Below are 16,508 nucleotides of genomic sequence, written 5' to 3'. Positions count from 1 at the left end.
CTTCAGAGAATTGTTTTCCCTGTCTTGAGGGCACTGTTTGCCATGCCAGACCATAGTCACCTCCAGCGCAAACGCAGCCAAAATGATTTCATCTTCTGTGTGGAGTTTGGGACCACCAGGCGTTACCTGCTTCCTGGCACGGGGGCAGGTTGTGAGTTGGTGAGCTTCCTGATGGCTTTGTTCCGAACACACGTTGCTAGCTCAGAGCTGTCGATCTCTCTGCCCCCCTTTGCTGACAGACCGATGGTCGCGTGGGGGCGGTGGCTGTAGGCAGTTGCTGTGTCTGGATGGGGCACTGCATCTCGGGCTGAGGAGCATCAGTCCTCCAGATGTGGAGGAGATAGCGGTCTGGCAGCTGTGTCGCGTAGTGTGTGTTCTGTACCGTTGGCCAACAATCCGCACCTCCAGAGCCTGAAACACTGCCTGTGCTCGCTGCCATCTCCACATGGAGCACGCTATATTTGCTTGTGGTGAGCTTTAGTTACGACCTCCATTCTCCAGCAAAATGAGGTGGTGCTTCGTGTCGTTAGATAACTGTCTGAGGTAGGAGGACGACGGATGTGCTTTGACCAGCCTGGATTTTCACGTTCTGACTGACCCTGCATGTGGAAACATCTTCAGTTTTTCCAAAAGACCCCTTTGCTGTTGGCCCAGGTCACCCTTCTGGAGCATCTTACAGAAATCCGGCCACGTGAGCAGGAGCAACGTGAGGGTTGTCGTAGTTGAACTGTGCTCTTGGGTGGTCTGACCTGAGAGCATTGCCAGGTGGATACGGATAGAATTGTCACTAAATTTTTCATAACGGATCCTTTAGCTTCCTTATAGGATTGTATTGTACCTTTGTAATAGATCTGTGATGGGTTTACCTCGTTAGCACCCAAAGCCTTTCCAAAGAAAGGACCCTTCGTGGGTGGTTTTCCATAAAGCCACATTGTTCTTCTAGAATGACGTGGGCTTAAAGCAACCTAAAAAGTTTTGGTTGTTTTTTTTTTTTTTTCACAGCCTGAGTAGAGACAGGGTTTTTTTATAGCTGTGGTAACCCGTTTAATCTTTCTTCTTACACAAAATAATGCTAATAAAAGAAAGATCAGCCTTTCTTAGTCCCAGCCATACTTTCAAATGACAGACCTTGGAAATTTATTCCAATATAAATGGCAACATATGGTTTTATGTGGTGGGATTTGATTTCAGCATTCATCTTGGCCGTTGGCCAATCTTCAGGCTGTAGGCTTCATCTACAGTTTCACCCTCTTTAATCTTCCAGGATAAATTATAGCATTCCATGAAAGTCAGCTCGCTGTCTCTTGAAGCGCACATGTTCCCAGCACTGACTCATCTGATGATAGTGTGAAATATCTGCGAGCAGCCGCCGAAAGCCGCAGGTCGTTGTTGCTTTTCCTCTTGCTATCAGCGGCCGTCCCCCGGCCAGCCGGGGCTGCTCGCCGCCCGGGATCAGCAGTTCCCTGCCGGGGCTGTATCACTTTGGGTTGTTCCTGAATTTAATTAGTCAGCCATAAATGGCTTGTAGTTGTTTATGTCAGCTTTTCTCGTCCATGTGGAACGGTTTGCGTTAGATTTCCCAGAAAGCAGTCCTTCTGGCTTTTGTTGTTGAGTGATCGTATGCACCATTGTTGTTTCCACAATACATGATTTGGTTTAAATCGGCTCCATTTTTTCTGAAGTGGGTACAAGAGAGACGCAATTGTTTAGAGCTCAAAGTTGAGATGAACCGACTTTTTTTTTCTTTTGTTATGTAGAGTCCTAACTGTTTTTTGGGGAGGGGAGCGTATGGAGAGCGCTGGAAGGATTTGCAGTTGGTTGAACCGAAATACCATCCCATTTACTATAGTTGGAAGAAAATGGCTTGGGATAATAACGTAGGGCTGAGTGCCTCCGAGCAGCCTGCGGTGCAAGTGAAGGAGAGGGTTCCTCGGGTGTGCTGTGAGCGGGAGTTGGAGCAGGCCCAGCGTACGCCTCCAAAATCAAATTACATCGGTGGGCAGCTGCTGCCTTTGATCCTTACAGTGCCAGGAGGTTCCTGAAACGCGGCCAGATTCTGCTTTTCTCTTTGGCTCTTCCTCATGGAGGCCGGCCTTTTCGCAGCTCTTCCTCTCATTTCCTCCTGAAGCGCGTGTGGCTCCTGTGTGGAACCGTGTGTGTCCCGGGAGGGACGTACGCCACCGCGGAGCTGCACCCTGCCCGGAGTGCTTTCGCTGGGCCCTCAGCAAGAGGGTGCCCGGTAGCGCATCCGTGGTAAGTGCCCGGAGTAGGTCCCGTTGCTGCGTGTTCAATGAACTTGAGCTTCTTCACGACGAAATGACTCCTGGTCCTGCAAGCGCAGAGCGAGGGAGCGGGACGGGATGCTGGCGACTGGTGCGAAGATGCTCTGGTCCCCACCGGGGTGCGCTCATCCCACCTCCCGCTTTTAAATGTGTGCTCGGGAAACCAGGATAGTCGTGCCAGAATGCTCAGAGTGATCTCCCTGTTTTGCCAAGGGTGCTCCTGGCCATTTTGGGTTTGAGTTGGGCCGTTTGGTGGTTTGCAGGCCCTCAGGCTCTTCACCAGCGACGCCAGCTCTCCAGCCACCGGCTGCGAAGCGAACGCGCTGGGAGGCCGGGCAGGGGCTCGCGCGCTCCCCCTCAGTTTTCCTTGGAGCTGCTCTAACCATCAGCCATGTGTATGTGGTGTCGGGGCTTTGATCTCCCAACAAGGTGATTTCCGACGCTGTAGGGACCCTTTACGAGGATTACTCCTGAAGAAAAGCCCACGATTAGACTGCAGATTTACAGCTTGAAGCCAAATGGCAGCAGCTCCCCAAACTCACCCGTCCTTGCCGTGTCTCCGCTAAGCAGGGATAGGTTGGGGACACTTCGTCCCTTGCGTGTACCAAGGAGGAGATTTGCTCCATCCAAGAGTGGGTCTGTTTCGGCTCTGGTTTACTTGGTCTTATCCCTTAATGTGTGTTTTGGGGCCTGGTGGAGCAGCCCATGTAAAGGCGTTCAGTGCTTCAAAACCACTTTCACGGCACAGGCTGCAGAGAGAGCCCAGTCCTTTGGGTTTCAGATCATGATCATTTGCTTGACAAACAAGTGTAATCCGTTTTTCATGAGGGTGCTTTTTTGTTCTTGAAGTGTGTTTATTCTACCTTGTGAGTCTTTTAAGGTTGAGCTGGAAACATTTAAATACAATTCAGCGGGGGTTTGTGTGGACTTCAGTGCCCGGCCTACCAGACACTGGGTGAGTGGGGGTTCCTGAGCCTGCACCGAGCCCATTAATTGCGACTTGTGGGATTGTGGTCATGAATATTGATGGTAATGTTATCAAACAATTCATCATAACCAGCATCCCCGTCCTCTCACAGAGATCCAGTGCCAGAATTCCCATTGACGTCAGGTACTGACCACAAATATCTGAATAATAACCCAGTTGTGGCAATTTTGCTGAGGAATGACAGAAGATGTATCACGTCCACCACAAGTATGTTTTATTCAGGCATAAGAGACAGCAGAAAGCGTGGCGAGAGGTCACCCGGCAGGCCACCACCGCAGTGCTTTGGGGATCTCCTGATCAGCTCGGTTTAGGTCCCACTAAGCTCCGTGTGACTTCAGTGAGGTCTGCGTGGTGCCTTAATCTTTGCGGAGGCACATGCTACAAGATAGACACGGTTAGAAGGAGGAAGCCGATACAAGAATAGTAGTAATAGTGCATAATTTGTGAAGAACTTGCTTTTTGAAAGTATCTAAAAACCCCAACTGGGGATTTGGTCTGCTTGTGGGAGGCGCAAACATAAAATTACGCACAAAGAACCGGCCCCTGCCCCAGAGAGGTTAGTTTCTAAAGAAGTAGCCGGTGCTCCTGCCAATCCTTAATTACTGTTCGTTGGCTAATTTCACATAACTACTCTGCCGTGAGCTGGCTCTTAATGGTAACGGCAGCTGATATCTCAGAGGGGTGTGCTGCTCAGAAGCTGGCGGACCCTAACGGACAGCCGGGGTCGGAGGTCCCACTGCTCTCCCCTCTCCTTCTGATCAGTAGCACCCAGCGGTCCCGGGACATTTGGGTGAAATCTGGTTAACGAAGGAAGGACCCTTTTGGGCTCACTGAGGGTTTTGTTCCTCAGCAGAAGGGAAGTTTCAGTCCTGCGGCTGACTGGACTCTGCTTTTCAGGACCTTTCAGAGCTTCTCTGAAGACCTGGGAGACCTTATCACTCTCTACAGCTCCCTGAAAGGAGGTTGTAGCGAGGTGGGGGCTGACCTCTTCTCCCTGGTGACAAGCGAGAGGACAAGAGGAAATGGGTTCAAGTTATGTCAGGGGAGGTTTAGATTGGATATTAGGAAAAATTTTTTCACTGAAAGGGTTGTTAAACATTGGAAGAGGCTGCCCAGGGAGGTGGCGGATTCGCCATCCCTGGAGGTGTTTAAAAAAAGGGTAGATGCGGTCCTTGGGGACATGGTTTAGAAGTGGTGTTTGTCAGGGCAGGTTAATGGTTGGACTTGATGATCTCAAAGGTCCCTTGCAACCTCAGCAATTCTGTGATTCTATGATTTTCCTGTGCCTCTGCAACCAGCCAATGTCTGAGGAGGGTGAAGCTGGGAACAGGATTTAGCACCATTCGTGGATGGATGTGCCTCCCCAGGCTCTTAGGGCTTTGTTCGGAAGAGCGTGCCTGGGCTCTTCTTGAATTCACTGCTCAGTTTAACACCAAAGTCCAGCAAGCGAGAAGTCAGCTCACACTGCAGGGTAGGAGGAAGCTCCCAGTGGATTTGGGAAGGTGCAGGACCCTTTGCACTGCCCCCATCACCTCTCCTCGCACCCTGCTGGGACGGTTGGGCTCGGGGCGGCTGCCGTGTGCGGCTCCTGCCCCTCCAGCTCAGTGTTCGGTGTAGTCCATTCATGCGGGGATAGAAAAAATACCCCAAAGGACACACCACGGAGGGAGGCGATACAGTTGCTAAGCAGAGAGGACGGGGAAATGGGTGCATCTCCTGGTCCTCACCTCTGCTCCTTTTCACTTTCCAACTTACTTAATATTTTGTGATTTTGGTGTGGATTACTCTAGGTCGTTTGTCTGCTGAGAAAAGCAGGACTGAGCCAAAGAAGCTACTAGGAAGTAATGAGATTTAAACAGTATCCTGGGACCTGCTTTATCTTAGATCTTATTCCTCCCTCAAGTTGCGTGTGTTTCCTGCCAACACCCCTGTATTACGGCTCTGTAATTCTGACCAGCTGATAGTTACGCTGATGGATTTCACTCCTCATTTAGCCAGTGATAATTTTCTTTCTTTCCTCCCTGTAATTTGTTCTCTTCCTAATTACGTTATATTACAGTGGAAATCCAATTCTGCACTGTGAAAGAAGATGAGTCTTCCCTGAGCATAGCCTGGTACAACTCTGTTGCTTACGTTCGTACCATCAGTGGGTATAATTAAGTGTTTAGAAGAAAAAAGAGATATAAAAATTTATGTTATAATTGTACCTGACCCCTTAGACCTCCAGCGCAGGTGTTCACCTGTGATTCCTCCGCTAGATATGTCATGAAGAAGAATATTTTTAACCAGAGAGGAAACCTGGAGGGAGAGGTTTTGAGCAAGCAAATAAGCTACTTTTTAAATGTTTTCGGTACTCTCTCTTGCAAGCTGTAGTTTAACAAACACGTGGCGATTCTTTCGTAGGTGTGTGGAGAGAAACAGCGCTTTGAGAAGCTGATGGAGCACTTCCGAAATGAAGACAACAATATAGACTTCATGGTGAGTGCTGTTTATCATCAGCAGACTTTGGTTTCAGTGTTTACTGTGTCTGGTCCTGCTGGCATGGGCGGAGATGAATCTGCCTTCCCATCCTCGGCCTAAAACTACCACAATGCAGTTTTTTTGTATACCAAACTACATAATGTGCGTTTCGTTTTTAGCTTCAGTTCAATTCAGTTATCTTCAAGAAATGCCTTGTACCCTAGTGAAGGTAAGAGGAAAGTCACCATTTGGTTGTGTGCGCTGGTCCGCTGTGGCAAAGCAGCAGCTTCTGCAATATCAAAGATGCGCGTTCTGTCCGTGTGCCAGCGTCCTCCGAGCCACAGACAGGGAAGTGCGGGAGAGACTCGCTGCAGCTGCTCCCTCTCCTTATCTGCTGGTAAATATAGCAGTAGTCTGCACCACTTTTGGTTCCTCAGTGTGCATATGCATGATTATTCACCCAATCCACTTCCCCTGGCGCACAAGAGGGAGCGGCGAGGGAGGAAGCTCTGGCTGGCACCCACAAGCACCAGCGCCAGCTTGCACCTTGGCAGCACGTGAAAGGTCCTGGCAGTAAGGATGAGCTAGCTGGTTACATGTCCGATAGCAAAAATACTTCTGCATCCATGTCTTTAAAGTGAGTGCTGTGGCAAGTGAGTGCTCGTATCAGCAGTGTGAGAAATGTAAGTCCTATTTTTAATTAGAAAACAAATGCTGGCGCGGTCGGGGCAGTCCCCCTTGCGCTGCTCGTGCCCAGTGCCTCCGGTCTGACCTGATCCCGTTTTGAGGTGAGAGCAGAGCAGGAGGGTTTCCCACCCAGTGACACTGGCAGGTCTGCTGAGGCCTCCGTTAAGCATCTGTGACATTTTATACTGTTTTAATGCTGAGCTTTGTGTGAAAGATCTCTTTCTGCCGGGAACTGGGTGTTAAAGCACCCAGTGTGATGTTTCCAACACGCTGGTGTCAGTGGCTTGCAGCCCTGATGGCCGGGCCAGGCTCGTGCCCATGGGGAGATGGCAGAATAAAAAGGAGGTGGTGTGAGCGAGGTAGGACGGCCTCTATCTTGTATTTACAAAGAAAAAAAAAAGTTACAGTGATCCCTGTAATTTTACTTAAGTTAGCAAGCTGCTCTCAGTAACTCTGACATGTTACAGTTGGTTTTGTTCCCTATTACTGCAGTCCCAGTAAGGACGTGATGGTAGTCACAGTATACATTAACTATTCTCAGTTTAGTCTGTAATTTAACAGAAAGATTTGTCAGTCCTCAACACCTGACTCAGTCATTTTTCCCATGCTCATGGGGAGGGGTCGTCGTATTTGGGAAGCGGGAGAGTAGCACGGCTCCGTGCAGCCTGGAGGCGAGACGATGGCAGCAGCCTGCGGCCGACCGCCTTGCTGTGAGCTACCGCGTTCCTCCGCTGTTTTTAAGAAAAAAAATCACCCCTCATCTTTATTTAAGATGTGAAATGGGGTGTTGTAAGGATGTAATAGGGAATATGCATGTGAATGTGTGTCTGTACGAGCACGGTGAGCTGTGAACATTCAGCATCCATCTGGACGGCCTGTAAGACAATTCCCTGCTCCTCTCCAGCTATAGGTTGAAGGTAGTGGTGAAATGTGCTTGAAAAAGGATATTTTTTTTTTCAGGACTTGCCTGAATACTAATAAAATCTGCATCTTTGGGCCGCTTCCACCAACTACGGGCTTGACTATATGAGAAGCCTAAAGCTAGAAGAGAGAGCTCATGACAAACGATTTGGCAGATCCTCTGGTTTGTCACCATCTGGCCCTAATGAGCTCTTCGTGCTGCTGCGAGTGCAGGCTGACGAGCGCTCTTCGGGGGGTGAGCGGGGAGCGCCGCGGCGCCCTGCCCACCGGCTCGCTGCGGTCCCGGCGCTGCGGGAGCCTGCCGGTGGCACCGGGCCATGCCCAGGGTGGCATCACTCTGTTCCGCAGGATGAGAGAAAAAGGGTGCCAGAGCCCGGGCTCTGGGACGTAACGTTAAAGCTCGAGTTGAAATGACTGAACGTAAACACAGAGCTATTCCTGCAGGACCTGGCTTTCACGCTGCCCTAAATGGAGAAGGCGAGAGCTGTCTGGGAAGCTGGAGCTGGAGGGGGCTGTGGTTAATTGCATGGATCGACAGGGAGGAAAGAGCACCAAAAAGGCAGAAGTATCTTAGAGAAGGTTCCTGCTGTTGACACTGACTTACTTCATTTTAAAAGCAACTTTCTTAGATGAGTTTTCTTTGACTTGATAAATTCCTTAGTCGTGTATGTAAGGAGCTGAGAAAGGAAATGAGAATTTGGCCCTAATATCGCAAAAGCCAAAGCAAGTACAACAAAAGCGCTTTTGAAATAGGGGAATTTGGCTCGGGGTGATAGGATGGGACAGCAGCGTTCAGCTGGCGGAGGCCGCTACCAGCACTGGGAGGAACCAGGGTTCGCCACAGGAACTGGAAAGAGTCCTGTAAAGATTCGAAACCTGAAGTTAGGTTTCCAGCTGCCTGGATCGGGTTCTTTGCGTAAGATGCGGGTACACGCCAGAAGGTGGGCATGAGGCATCCTGGATGAATCTTTAGACCATCTTCCTTCCTGTCTTCCTTGGAGTTATCCCTGCTTTCAGTCTCACAGCTTCGCATTAGCTAGGGTTAAAGTCATTTTGGAAACAGCTGGTCAGGGTCTACACAGGAAGATGTAACTGAGAGGTTTTGACTGTCCTTTGTTGTGTCCCTGTGGTCCCAGTTCCTCCAAAGCCCGGCAGTACCAGGCGGTTCAGCTGGAAAAGGTTTTATGGCAGCTCAGTGGCTTCTGGGAGCTCTGGCTGGAAGGAGCATCCTTGGACATCCCGCCCAGACCTGTAGTCAGAGGCCACCATGCAGCAGGTGCCTGCCCACAAGTGTATCCTCTGTAGCAGATCACAGAGAACTGGCCAATAGCCTGTAGCAAACTGGTGATCCAGAGAGTGGCCTTCACCTCTTTCTGCCCATGAAATGACCCAGAGACTTGGGGTCTCCTGGAGGCTTGTTGTGCAGGTAAAATTAGGTTGTTGAATTTATCTTCTCAGGTTCACTCAAGAAATCTGGGAAGTACCTCAGTAGATGCTGAGAAGGTGGTATTACCCCTGTCGCGGTGGTGCTAGCAGGATGGGCGTTTGCCCTTGAGAAACCCAGCAAGGACAAGGCAAATGTGCTCTTCACGTCTGTCACCTTCTGAGCTGCCTGGTCATCTGTCAGCTGAAGGAGGGTCGGGGTACTTGTGCAGAGCAGGATTTGGCCGTGCCCTAAGTTCAAGTAAAGGGCAAACAAACGTTTTGGGGTTTGTAGCCCAGTTCCTGCAGCTCTGCAGGAGGTTTCCCCACTGCTCCTTCTGCTCGCGACCCGCTTCACTCAACTTCTCTTTTCTTTCTCTGTGTTGGGACGTGTTTGGATGCCAACTCCTATGATCTGGTCCCTTGTTCAGTTACCAAACCACAGCTTTGGAAATAGGCTTTCTGCAAACAACAAAGCGCCTTTTGTGAAAGTCCCGTTTCCTAAGCTGGGGGTTCCAGTTCCAAAATTAATCTCACTTTTATGGGCCCTTTCAGAAACAGCATTGTTTTCTTAAGAGCTTGTGTGCTTGTAGGATGTCTGGCCGTGAGAGCTGGCATGGAAAGCCTTCACCAGCACGCAATAAAGGTAGACTCTGCAGACATGACTTAATTTCTGGAACCCCTGTTTGCCTTTATCACAGCAGACAAACGCCCCGTAAGCCCGAATCCAGCGCCGGCTTGGCAAAAAGCTGCAGAACAGCAGATCGCAGTTTCCCTTCGTAGTAACTGCGAGGAAATGTGGTCATTCGCTGTGCCTGACCCATGGGGTCCCGTCAGAGCCTGCTCCGACCCTGTGCTGGGGGCTTTCGGGGGGCAGCCGGGGCCGCGCCGTCGCCTCCTCTCACGTGCAGCCCTTCTCCTTGCAGGTGGCCTGCATGCAGTTCATCAACATTGTTGTCCACTCGGTGGAGGACATGAACTTCAGAGTCCACCTGCAGTATGAATTTACGAAGCTCGGCCTGGACGAGTACCTGGACGTGAGTACCACCGGGGTCTCCACCGCCTCGCGGCGTGGGGCAGCTCTCCCGGCAGGGCTGTCTGCTGTGTGGGGGCACAGGCTGGGCTTGGAGGGTCTTGTGGCCATGGAGGCTCCATGCCACGTCCCCCAGTGCCACCGCTGCCCAGCCTAGCCTTAAACCACCTTAAACCCCTTCACCCCAGAGATTTCGGGAGGGCAGAGTAGGGTTGTTCGGAGTCTCTGCTAAAAATGCAGTGCCTTGGCTGCTGACCGGGGGCTGTGGCCTGGAGCCACCCCTGCAGAAGGAAAATCAGCTGCAACTAACTGCAATTACACACTGGGAGCTAAATTTGTAGCTTCGCCTTATAACAAAGGGTGGAGGAACCGCTGTCGTCCTCGCCCGCGCCACGTCCCTGACCTCCAGCCGCCGGCTGCGGGCCTCCTGCTGGCCCCGGCTCAGGTGCTGCCGAGGCCCCCTCCGTCTCCACGAGAAAAAAAATCCTCCTTTGAGCTTTCTCCTGACAGCCAGGCATTTTCTGGCATCCCGTGGGAAACGCTCTCTTTCAGAAGAAAGCTGCTTTTATATTTCCCCTTTTGTATTTTTCCTCTCTCTCCCTGTCCCTGCCCTTGGGAGCGCACACATGAAAACGGGGCTCGTGTTGACGGGGGATTGGTTTGTCCCCGCTGACTTCTGTAACCAGGAGAGAGGGTTTTTTGCTGTCTGCAAGAAGTATTTGTATGTGGCGATACTGAGCATGGGGCTGTTTGGGGTCCCAGCGTGGCACAAACCCTGCAGTCCGTCGGGAACAGGCAGAGCAGTTCAAAGCGTGCTCTGATGTTGTCTCTGGAGATAAAACACGCTCGTTTTGAACGCAGCAAACCCAGCACAAGGTCAGAGGATTTTCTCTGGGCCACGTGGCTGCTTCAAACCCAAAACACAAGTGATGGCCTCACCTCTGCCTATTGGCCACTGAGCTGGTGGCCACCGCGGGCAGCAGCAGGGTTGGCCCTGCTGGCCACCGGCCTCGCACCGTCCCAGGGCTGGGCGGTGGACTCAGAGCTTCCACGGTCCAGCAGCAAGCTCAGAGGAAAGCAGTATTATCCTCTGGAGTAACAGAAGATAAGACGCTGCTTAGCTTTCTTTGAAACCTCTGGATGTTTGCTCTTAAAAAATGACTGTTTATCGCTTATGACCCCAGCAGAAGTTAAAATGTGAAGTGTTTTCCTGGGTGATGGAAGTGGCCTGAGCTCCCGCCGCTCTCCCCGCTCCATTTGCGGCCCTCCTCCTGCGCAGGGCTGCCCGTGCTGAGTGACACCTTTGTCTTCTTGGGTTTGCAGAAACTGAAACACACGGAGAGCGACAAACTGCAGGTGCAAATTCAGGCTTACCTGGATAACGTTTTTGATGTGGGAGCTTTACTGGAGGATGCCGAAACCAAGAATGCAGCCCTGGAAAGAGTCGAAGAACTGGAAGAAAACATTTCCCATGTTAGTACCGTGCTTTGTCACCTTTGTCTCTGAAGCAGTTCAGAGCCCGCTCCGCGTGTGGGCTTTGCTACTGCCCGTTTTGGGAGGTGGAAGAACAGCGGGGCTACAGCCTTTGGGGCGACGTTCGCTCAGAAAAAGCCTTAGGACTACTGTGTTTTGGGGGAATAATCACATATTTGGCAAACGAAGGAATTCGGGAGATCTCAGGCAGGTAAACTGCCTGGGTGCTTTCATGCTATATTTTGAACCTCATATTCTGCATGTTACATGCTACAAAGATTTGTTCGTAAGCTGTTTATTGACCTGATGAGAAAACGTCTTATTCTGTCATTTTATTTAATCTCCTACCTGACACAAACCCCAGCTCGTTATCAAGGATTGCCTTGTTAATTGGGGCTTGATGCGCCGTTTCTGTGTACATCAGGGGACAGTTTTGCCCCTGCGACGTGGTGCCCGCCCATCTGAGCGCTTACGTGGCCACGGCTGCAACACTTATGCACCTCGATCGCATCAGCTGGTTTATCCCCCAAAAGCTGCCGTGAGCTGGGAGGGGGTGACCCCGGTGCCGGGGATCTGGCTGAGCAGAGGGTGGTCCCCCCCCTAGCCCCCGCTGTGGCAGGTTTGCAGCTTTGGAGCCTTCAGCTTTGGTTCGGTTGCGGTTCCAAGTGGAGTCACTTGGTGCCTGGAGCTTCTGCGCAGAGTTACCGTGTGAGCTGGGAAAGCTAATTCACATGGAAATTGCAAATTCCTCAGCAATGCAGTGCTGGTAAATAGAGCAGATAACTATCCTGTCCATGTCTGGGAGGGGTGGCGGACACACCAGAAGGTTGTGCTGCCATTCAACGTGACCTGGACACTCTGGAGAATTGGGCGGAGAGAAACCTTATGAAGTTCAACAAGGGCAAGTGTAGGGTACTGCATCTCAGGAGGAGTAACCCCCTGCACCAGTACAGGTTGAGGGCTGACCTGCTGGAGAGCAGCTCTGTGGAAAGGGACCTGGGAGTGCTGGTGGGCAACAGCAGCCATGAGCCAGCAATGTGCCCTGGTGGCCAAGAAGGCCAATGGCATCCTGGGGGGCATCAAGCAGAGTGTGGCCAGCAGGGCAAGGGAGGTCATACTCCCCTCTGCTCTGCCCTGGGGAGGCACATCTGGAGCACTGTGTCCAGTTGTGGGCTCCCCATTTCAAGAAGGACGGGGATCTGCTGGAGAGGGTCCAGCAAAGGGCTGCGGAGATGATGAGGGGACTGGAGCATCTCTCTGATGAGGAGAGGCTGAGGGCCGTGGGGCTGTTCAGTCTGGAGAAGAGAAGGCTGAGGGGGGATCTTATCAACGCTTATCAATCCTTCAAGGGAGGGTGCCGGGGGGATGGGAACAGTCTTTTTCCAGTGGTGCCCAGTGACAGGACAAGAGGGAACGCGCACAAACGTGACCATAGGCAGTTCCATCTCAACCCGAGGAGGGACTTCTCTCCTGTGCGGGTGGCAGAGCACTGGCACAGCTGCCCAGAGAGGGGGGGAGTCTCCCCCTCTGGAGCCATTCCAAACCCGCCTGGAGGTGTCCTGTGCCACTGCTGGAGGTGCCCCTGTTCTGGCGGGGGGTGGCACTGGGGGAGCTCCAGAGGGCCCTTCTGACCCTGACTGGTCTGGGAGGCTGTGATTCTGTCTTAAAACACATTACTGGGCTCAAGAGGGAAGGGACTGAAAAATAGCTCTGTGCAGGTAGTCAGTGTTTGCTCAGTTCAGTGTTTGCTCACGGCTTTTCTGTCCCGTACCTTCTTGGTGTCAAGTCCTTTAGTCCAGAAAATATGGCTTGGCTGTTTTGAAATCCAAGTGTTTTTCCATACTTAAAAAAAATCGTAAAACGTCATCATTCTCTTACCATTCCTATACGGCCAACACTTAAAACAAATATGTTCTTAAAAGAACTGGCTGTGCAGTGTTTGTCCTCCTGAGGTGCCCTTCTGCCAGAGACGAGTGATTCCATAGAAGCGGCACTGTGTGCTTCCCAGATTGTCTCCTTTTACCTGTGTTGAAACTTAATGGTTTACTCTGGTGGCAAATTTTTAAAGGTTTGCATTTGATCTCTTGTTACATAAACTAGGCTCATCCCAGGAGTGTGGACGGAATTTTCTGTCATGTGTTGACAGAAATACTAATAATAGAATTGCAGAAGTTTTATCTCAAAACCAGCAACCAGTGCCACCTCACCACCTCGCCTGAGTCGGGATGTTTGGTGGTGATGGAAAAAGCCAACAAGAACTGCAGGGCTTTCAAAACGCTGGTTTGTGGGGCCGGCAAACAATAAAAATAAATCAAAAGACCATGGGGGGAAAAAAGAAACTGTTTCATTCATTACTAATCAAATCAACCTCATTGTGAGAGGTGATATTTGTGGGTTGCACCATGTCAGCATCTATTGGTTTTGCAACGGTGCCACCGTTGTATTCTGTGGGGTTTTAGGGTTTCATATCAGACTTAGTGTGTATGAAAAAAAGTGCATTTTAAGTGCTTTATTGTAGAGTAGGCTCTTGTACCTGCACAGGTTCTTGGCTACAGTCCAGGCAGGTTACCTGCTGGTCATAGCTGAAGGATAACATTCATCATCAGGGAACCTTCATCGGGGCAATCTGTGCCCCCCGATTGCAGGCGAGAACTCTCTTTTTCCAAACAAAGACTTCAGGGTTTGATGGAATATCATTAATTTACTACGTACCACAGCTCCAACAAGCATTCCTGACATTTTGGTTGAGAAAACTACTCTTATCCACTTATTATAATCTCTTTCTTTTTTGAATTGTAGTTATCTGAAAAACTCCAAGATACAGAGAATGAAGCCATGGCAAAGATTGTGGAACTGGAAAAACAACTTATGCAAAGAAACAAAGAACTGGATGTGATTCGGGTAAGCGTGATGGGAAAGCTGTGGCTGGGTGCCACGCTTCAGGGGAGTGATCTCCTGTGCGCTTGGTGTACAGGAGGTAACGACTATCCTAACGCGCCAAGTGACTTCTTGTAGCCTCCTAATTTGGAACCAAGGACAGATTTCAAGTAGAATTACTGGTGTGTGTACTCAAAGATGGACATAAAACTCTTTGAATGTACCAGCAAATCAGTGACTGAGACAGGGGCATCTTATTGCTCAGGTCTGGGGTGTCTTAGGGCGGTGGTGGAGTCCCCATCCCTGGATGTATTTAAGGGTCGTGTAGATATAGTGCTGAGGGACATGGGTTAGTGGTGGGCTTGGCAGTGTTAGGTTAATGATTGGACTGGATAATCTTACAGGTCTCTCCAATCTAGGAGATTCTGTGGTTCTGTCTGTGGTTGAAGTTTTGCATGTGTGGTTGGCTGCGGAGGGCGTTGGAGGTGGACCTGGGATCCTTCAGACTTGGGCTGCACAGCAGCAGGAGGGGAGCTGGTGCCCTGGGTCTGTGCTGTCAAGCTCAACCAGCTTTCTGCACGCGATCCAGACACGTTAGTTCTTGGTGTACAAACTTAGTAACAAAAATGATTAGTATAATATTAACTAACTTCAGCCCAAATGTCATCCCAAAGCATGGTGCTTCTAGGGTTCTTTCGGAGGGTCTGCCCTGGGTACTTGCGGATATAATCTCCCCTCCAGATCAGGAGCTCTGTTCCTGCTTCTTCCCTTTATGGTCCAACATCTGCTCATAGGTAGAGCAACCAGCAAGGCACCAGATACTCTTTGTTAAAGTCAAAATCGAGGTAGCGTACCTACGCTGCGTGTTTAAGACTAACATAAGAAATGGGAGAGATCATGAAAAAGTGATGGTGAGAAATTCTGCACCCCCAGGTGTTGGTGCCCACAGGTGAGATTTCCGTGCACAGCCTTGCTGCTAGCTTGGCCAAAACGCAAAAGGAATTCTTCCCCACCAGCAAAAACATGTGGTTTGCATCAGAGCTCGTTGTGCCTGGTGCAGTGACCGTCCTGTGTCAGGCCGTTCTGTTTCTGCTATTGCTGCTCTGTTTTGTGAGTACAACTGCAAATTCCTTGTTTCTGCGGCACTCACAGGAAATCTACAAAGATGCAAACACGCAGGTTCACACCTTGAGGAAAATGGTGAAAGAAAAAGAAGAAGCCATCCAGCGACAGTCAACGCTGGAGAAAAAGATCCATGAACTGGAGAAGCAGGGAACCATTAAGATCCAGAAGAAGGGTGATGGTGACATCTCTATCCTTCCTGTTGCTCTGGCCTCTGGGATGGTGCCGGTAGGGTCAGAGGCTGTGGCTGGCACGTGTGTTGCACCGGTCGCTGGAGCTGCATCTTCAGTACCATTGCCACCACCTCCGCCACCATTGCCCACCTTAGCAGCGGCATCTGAGGCAGGTAAGAAGCGTTTTGTCCCTGAGACATGGGCTGGCTGGGAGCTGGAGGTGGAGTTTGCTGTGCCAGGGACAGTCCCAGCAGCCATACAGTGACAAAACCACCTTCAGTTGCAATGAGCCTGCAGGTCACGGCACCTTGCAGCAGGCGAGGATGCTGAGGTCTCCGGCTGTGTTTGCACTCTCACTCTTGGGGTGGCTCCCATGTTTGCCTGGTCCATTTCTGAGCCCTTCAGTTGATAGAAAAAAATATTAGTTTCTTTCATTATGGTAGTTTCCTCCTATGTTAATGCACTGAAGTCCTTTGGTGAAGGGTCCAGCGAATGCTAGGGCCAGTATAGTGGTGGAGAGGAGATGTATAGTGGGGGACAAGGTGGATTTTGTGACTTTTTCTGCACATGCATGAGGTATTTTGATCAGTGTTCATAGTAATATCTCGTCTTTCCTTCATTTCGTAGTGCAAAACGGTCCTGTGTCAGTGCCAATGCCGCCTCCGCCACCGCCTCCACCACCACCTCCACCACCACCACCACCGCCTCCTCTCCCAGGTCCATCTTTGGAGACGGCTCCTGTGGCTCCGCTGCCCCCACCGCCCCCGCCGTCGGCACCCCCCCTGCCTGGGACAGCCTCTCCCACCGTGGTGTTCAACTCAGGGCTTGCAGGTAAAACACCCACGCATCTCCTCGGCGTGCTGCGGGTTGCTGGCAAAGTCAGCCAAGGCAAGGTCAGGGCATGTTGGCTGGAGCAGAACAGGGTTCCAAGGTGGGACTTCATTACCTAGTCACCTAAATAACACCCATTATCTCTTATTGGTATTATACTTATTGAATCATAAAGTGGTTTAGGTTGGAAGGGACCTTAAAGATCATCTGGTTCCACCCTCTGCCCTGGGCAGGGACAC

The 16,508-nt window shown here is 50.8% G+C and overlaps 1 protein-coding gene across 2 annotated transcripts in view; it reads left to right on the top strand.

The window, feature by feature from the left end:
• The window catches only part of FMNL2 (formin like 2), a gene marked incomplete at both ends in the record, with an annotated part of 157,673 nt that overhangs the window by 124,419 nt on the left and 16,746 nt on the right, over nucleotides 1–16,508 (top strand). For both annotated transcript variants that reach the window (XM_082483957.1, XM_082483956.1), the window contains 6 exons: nucleotides 5,674–5,748; nucleotides 9,687–9,797; nucleotides 11,117–11,266; nucleotides 14,066–14,167; nucleotides 15,296–15,611; nucleotides 16,066–16,269. In XM_082483957.1, the coding sequence (XP_082340083.1) occupies nucleotides 5,674–5,748; nucleotides 9,687–9,797; nucleotides 11,117–11,266; nucleotides 14,066–14,167; nucleotides 15,296–15,611; nucleotides 16,066–16,269 (958 nt within the window). The remainder of the gene's footprint in view (nucleotides 1–5,673; nucleotides 5,749–9,686; nucleotides 9,798–11,116; nucleotides 11,267–14,065; nucleotides 14,168–15,295; nucleotides 15,612–16,065; nucleotides 16,270–16,508) is intronic.

Source organism: Vanellus vanellus (genome assembly GCF_965231255.1).
Source record: "Vanellus vanellus genome assembly, chromosome: 5".
Lineage (NCBI taxonomy): Eukaryota > Metazoa > Chordata > Aves > Charadriiformes > Charadriidae > Vanellus > Vanellus vanellus.
Note: the sequence above shows the minus strand (reverse complement) of the source record. Positions and strands in the feature narration are given on the sequence as shown.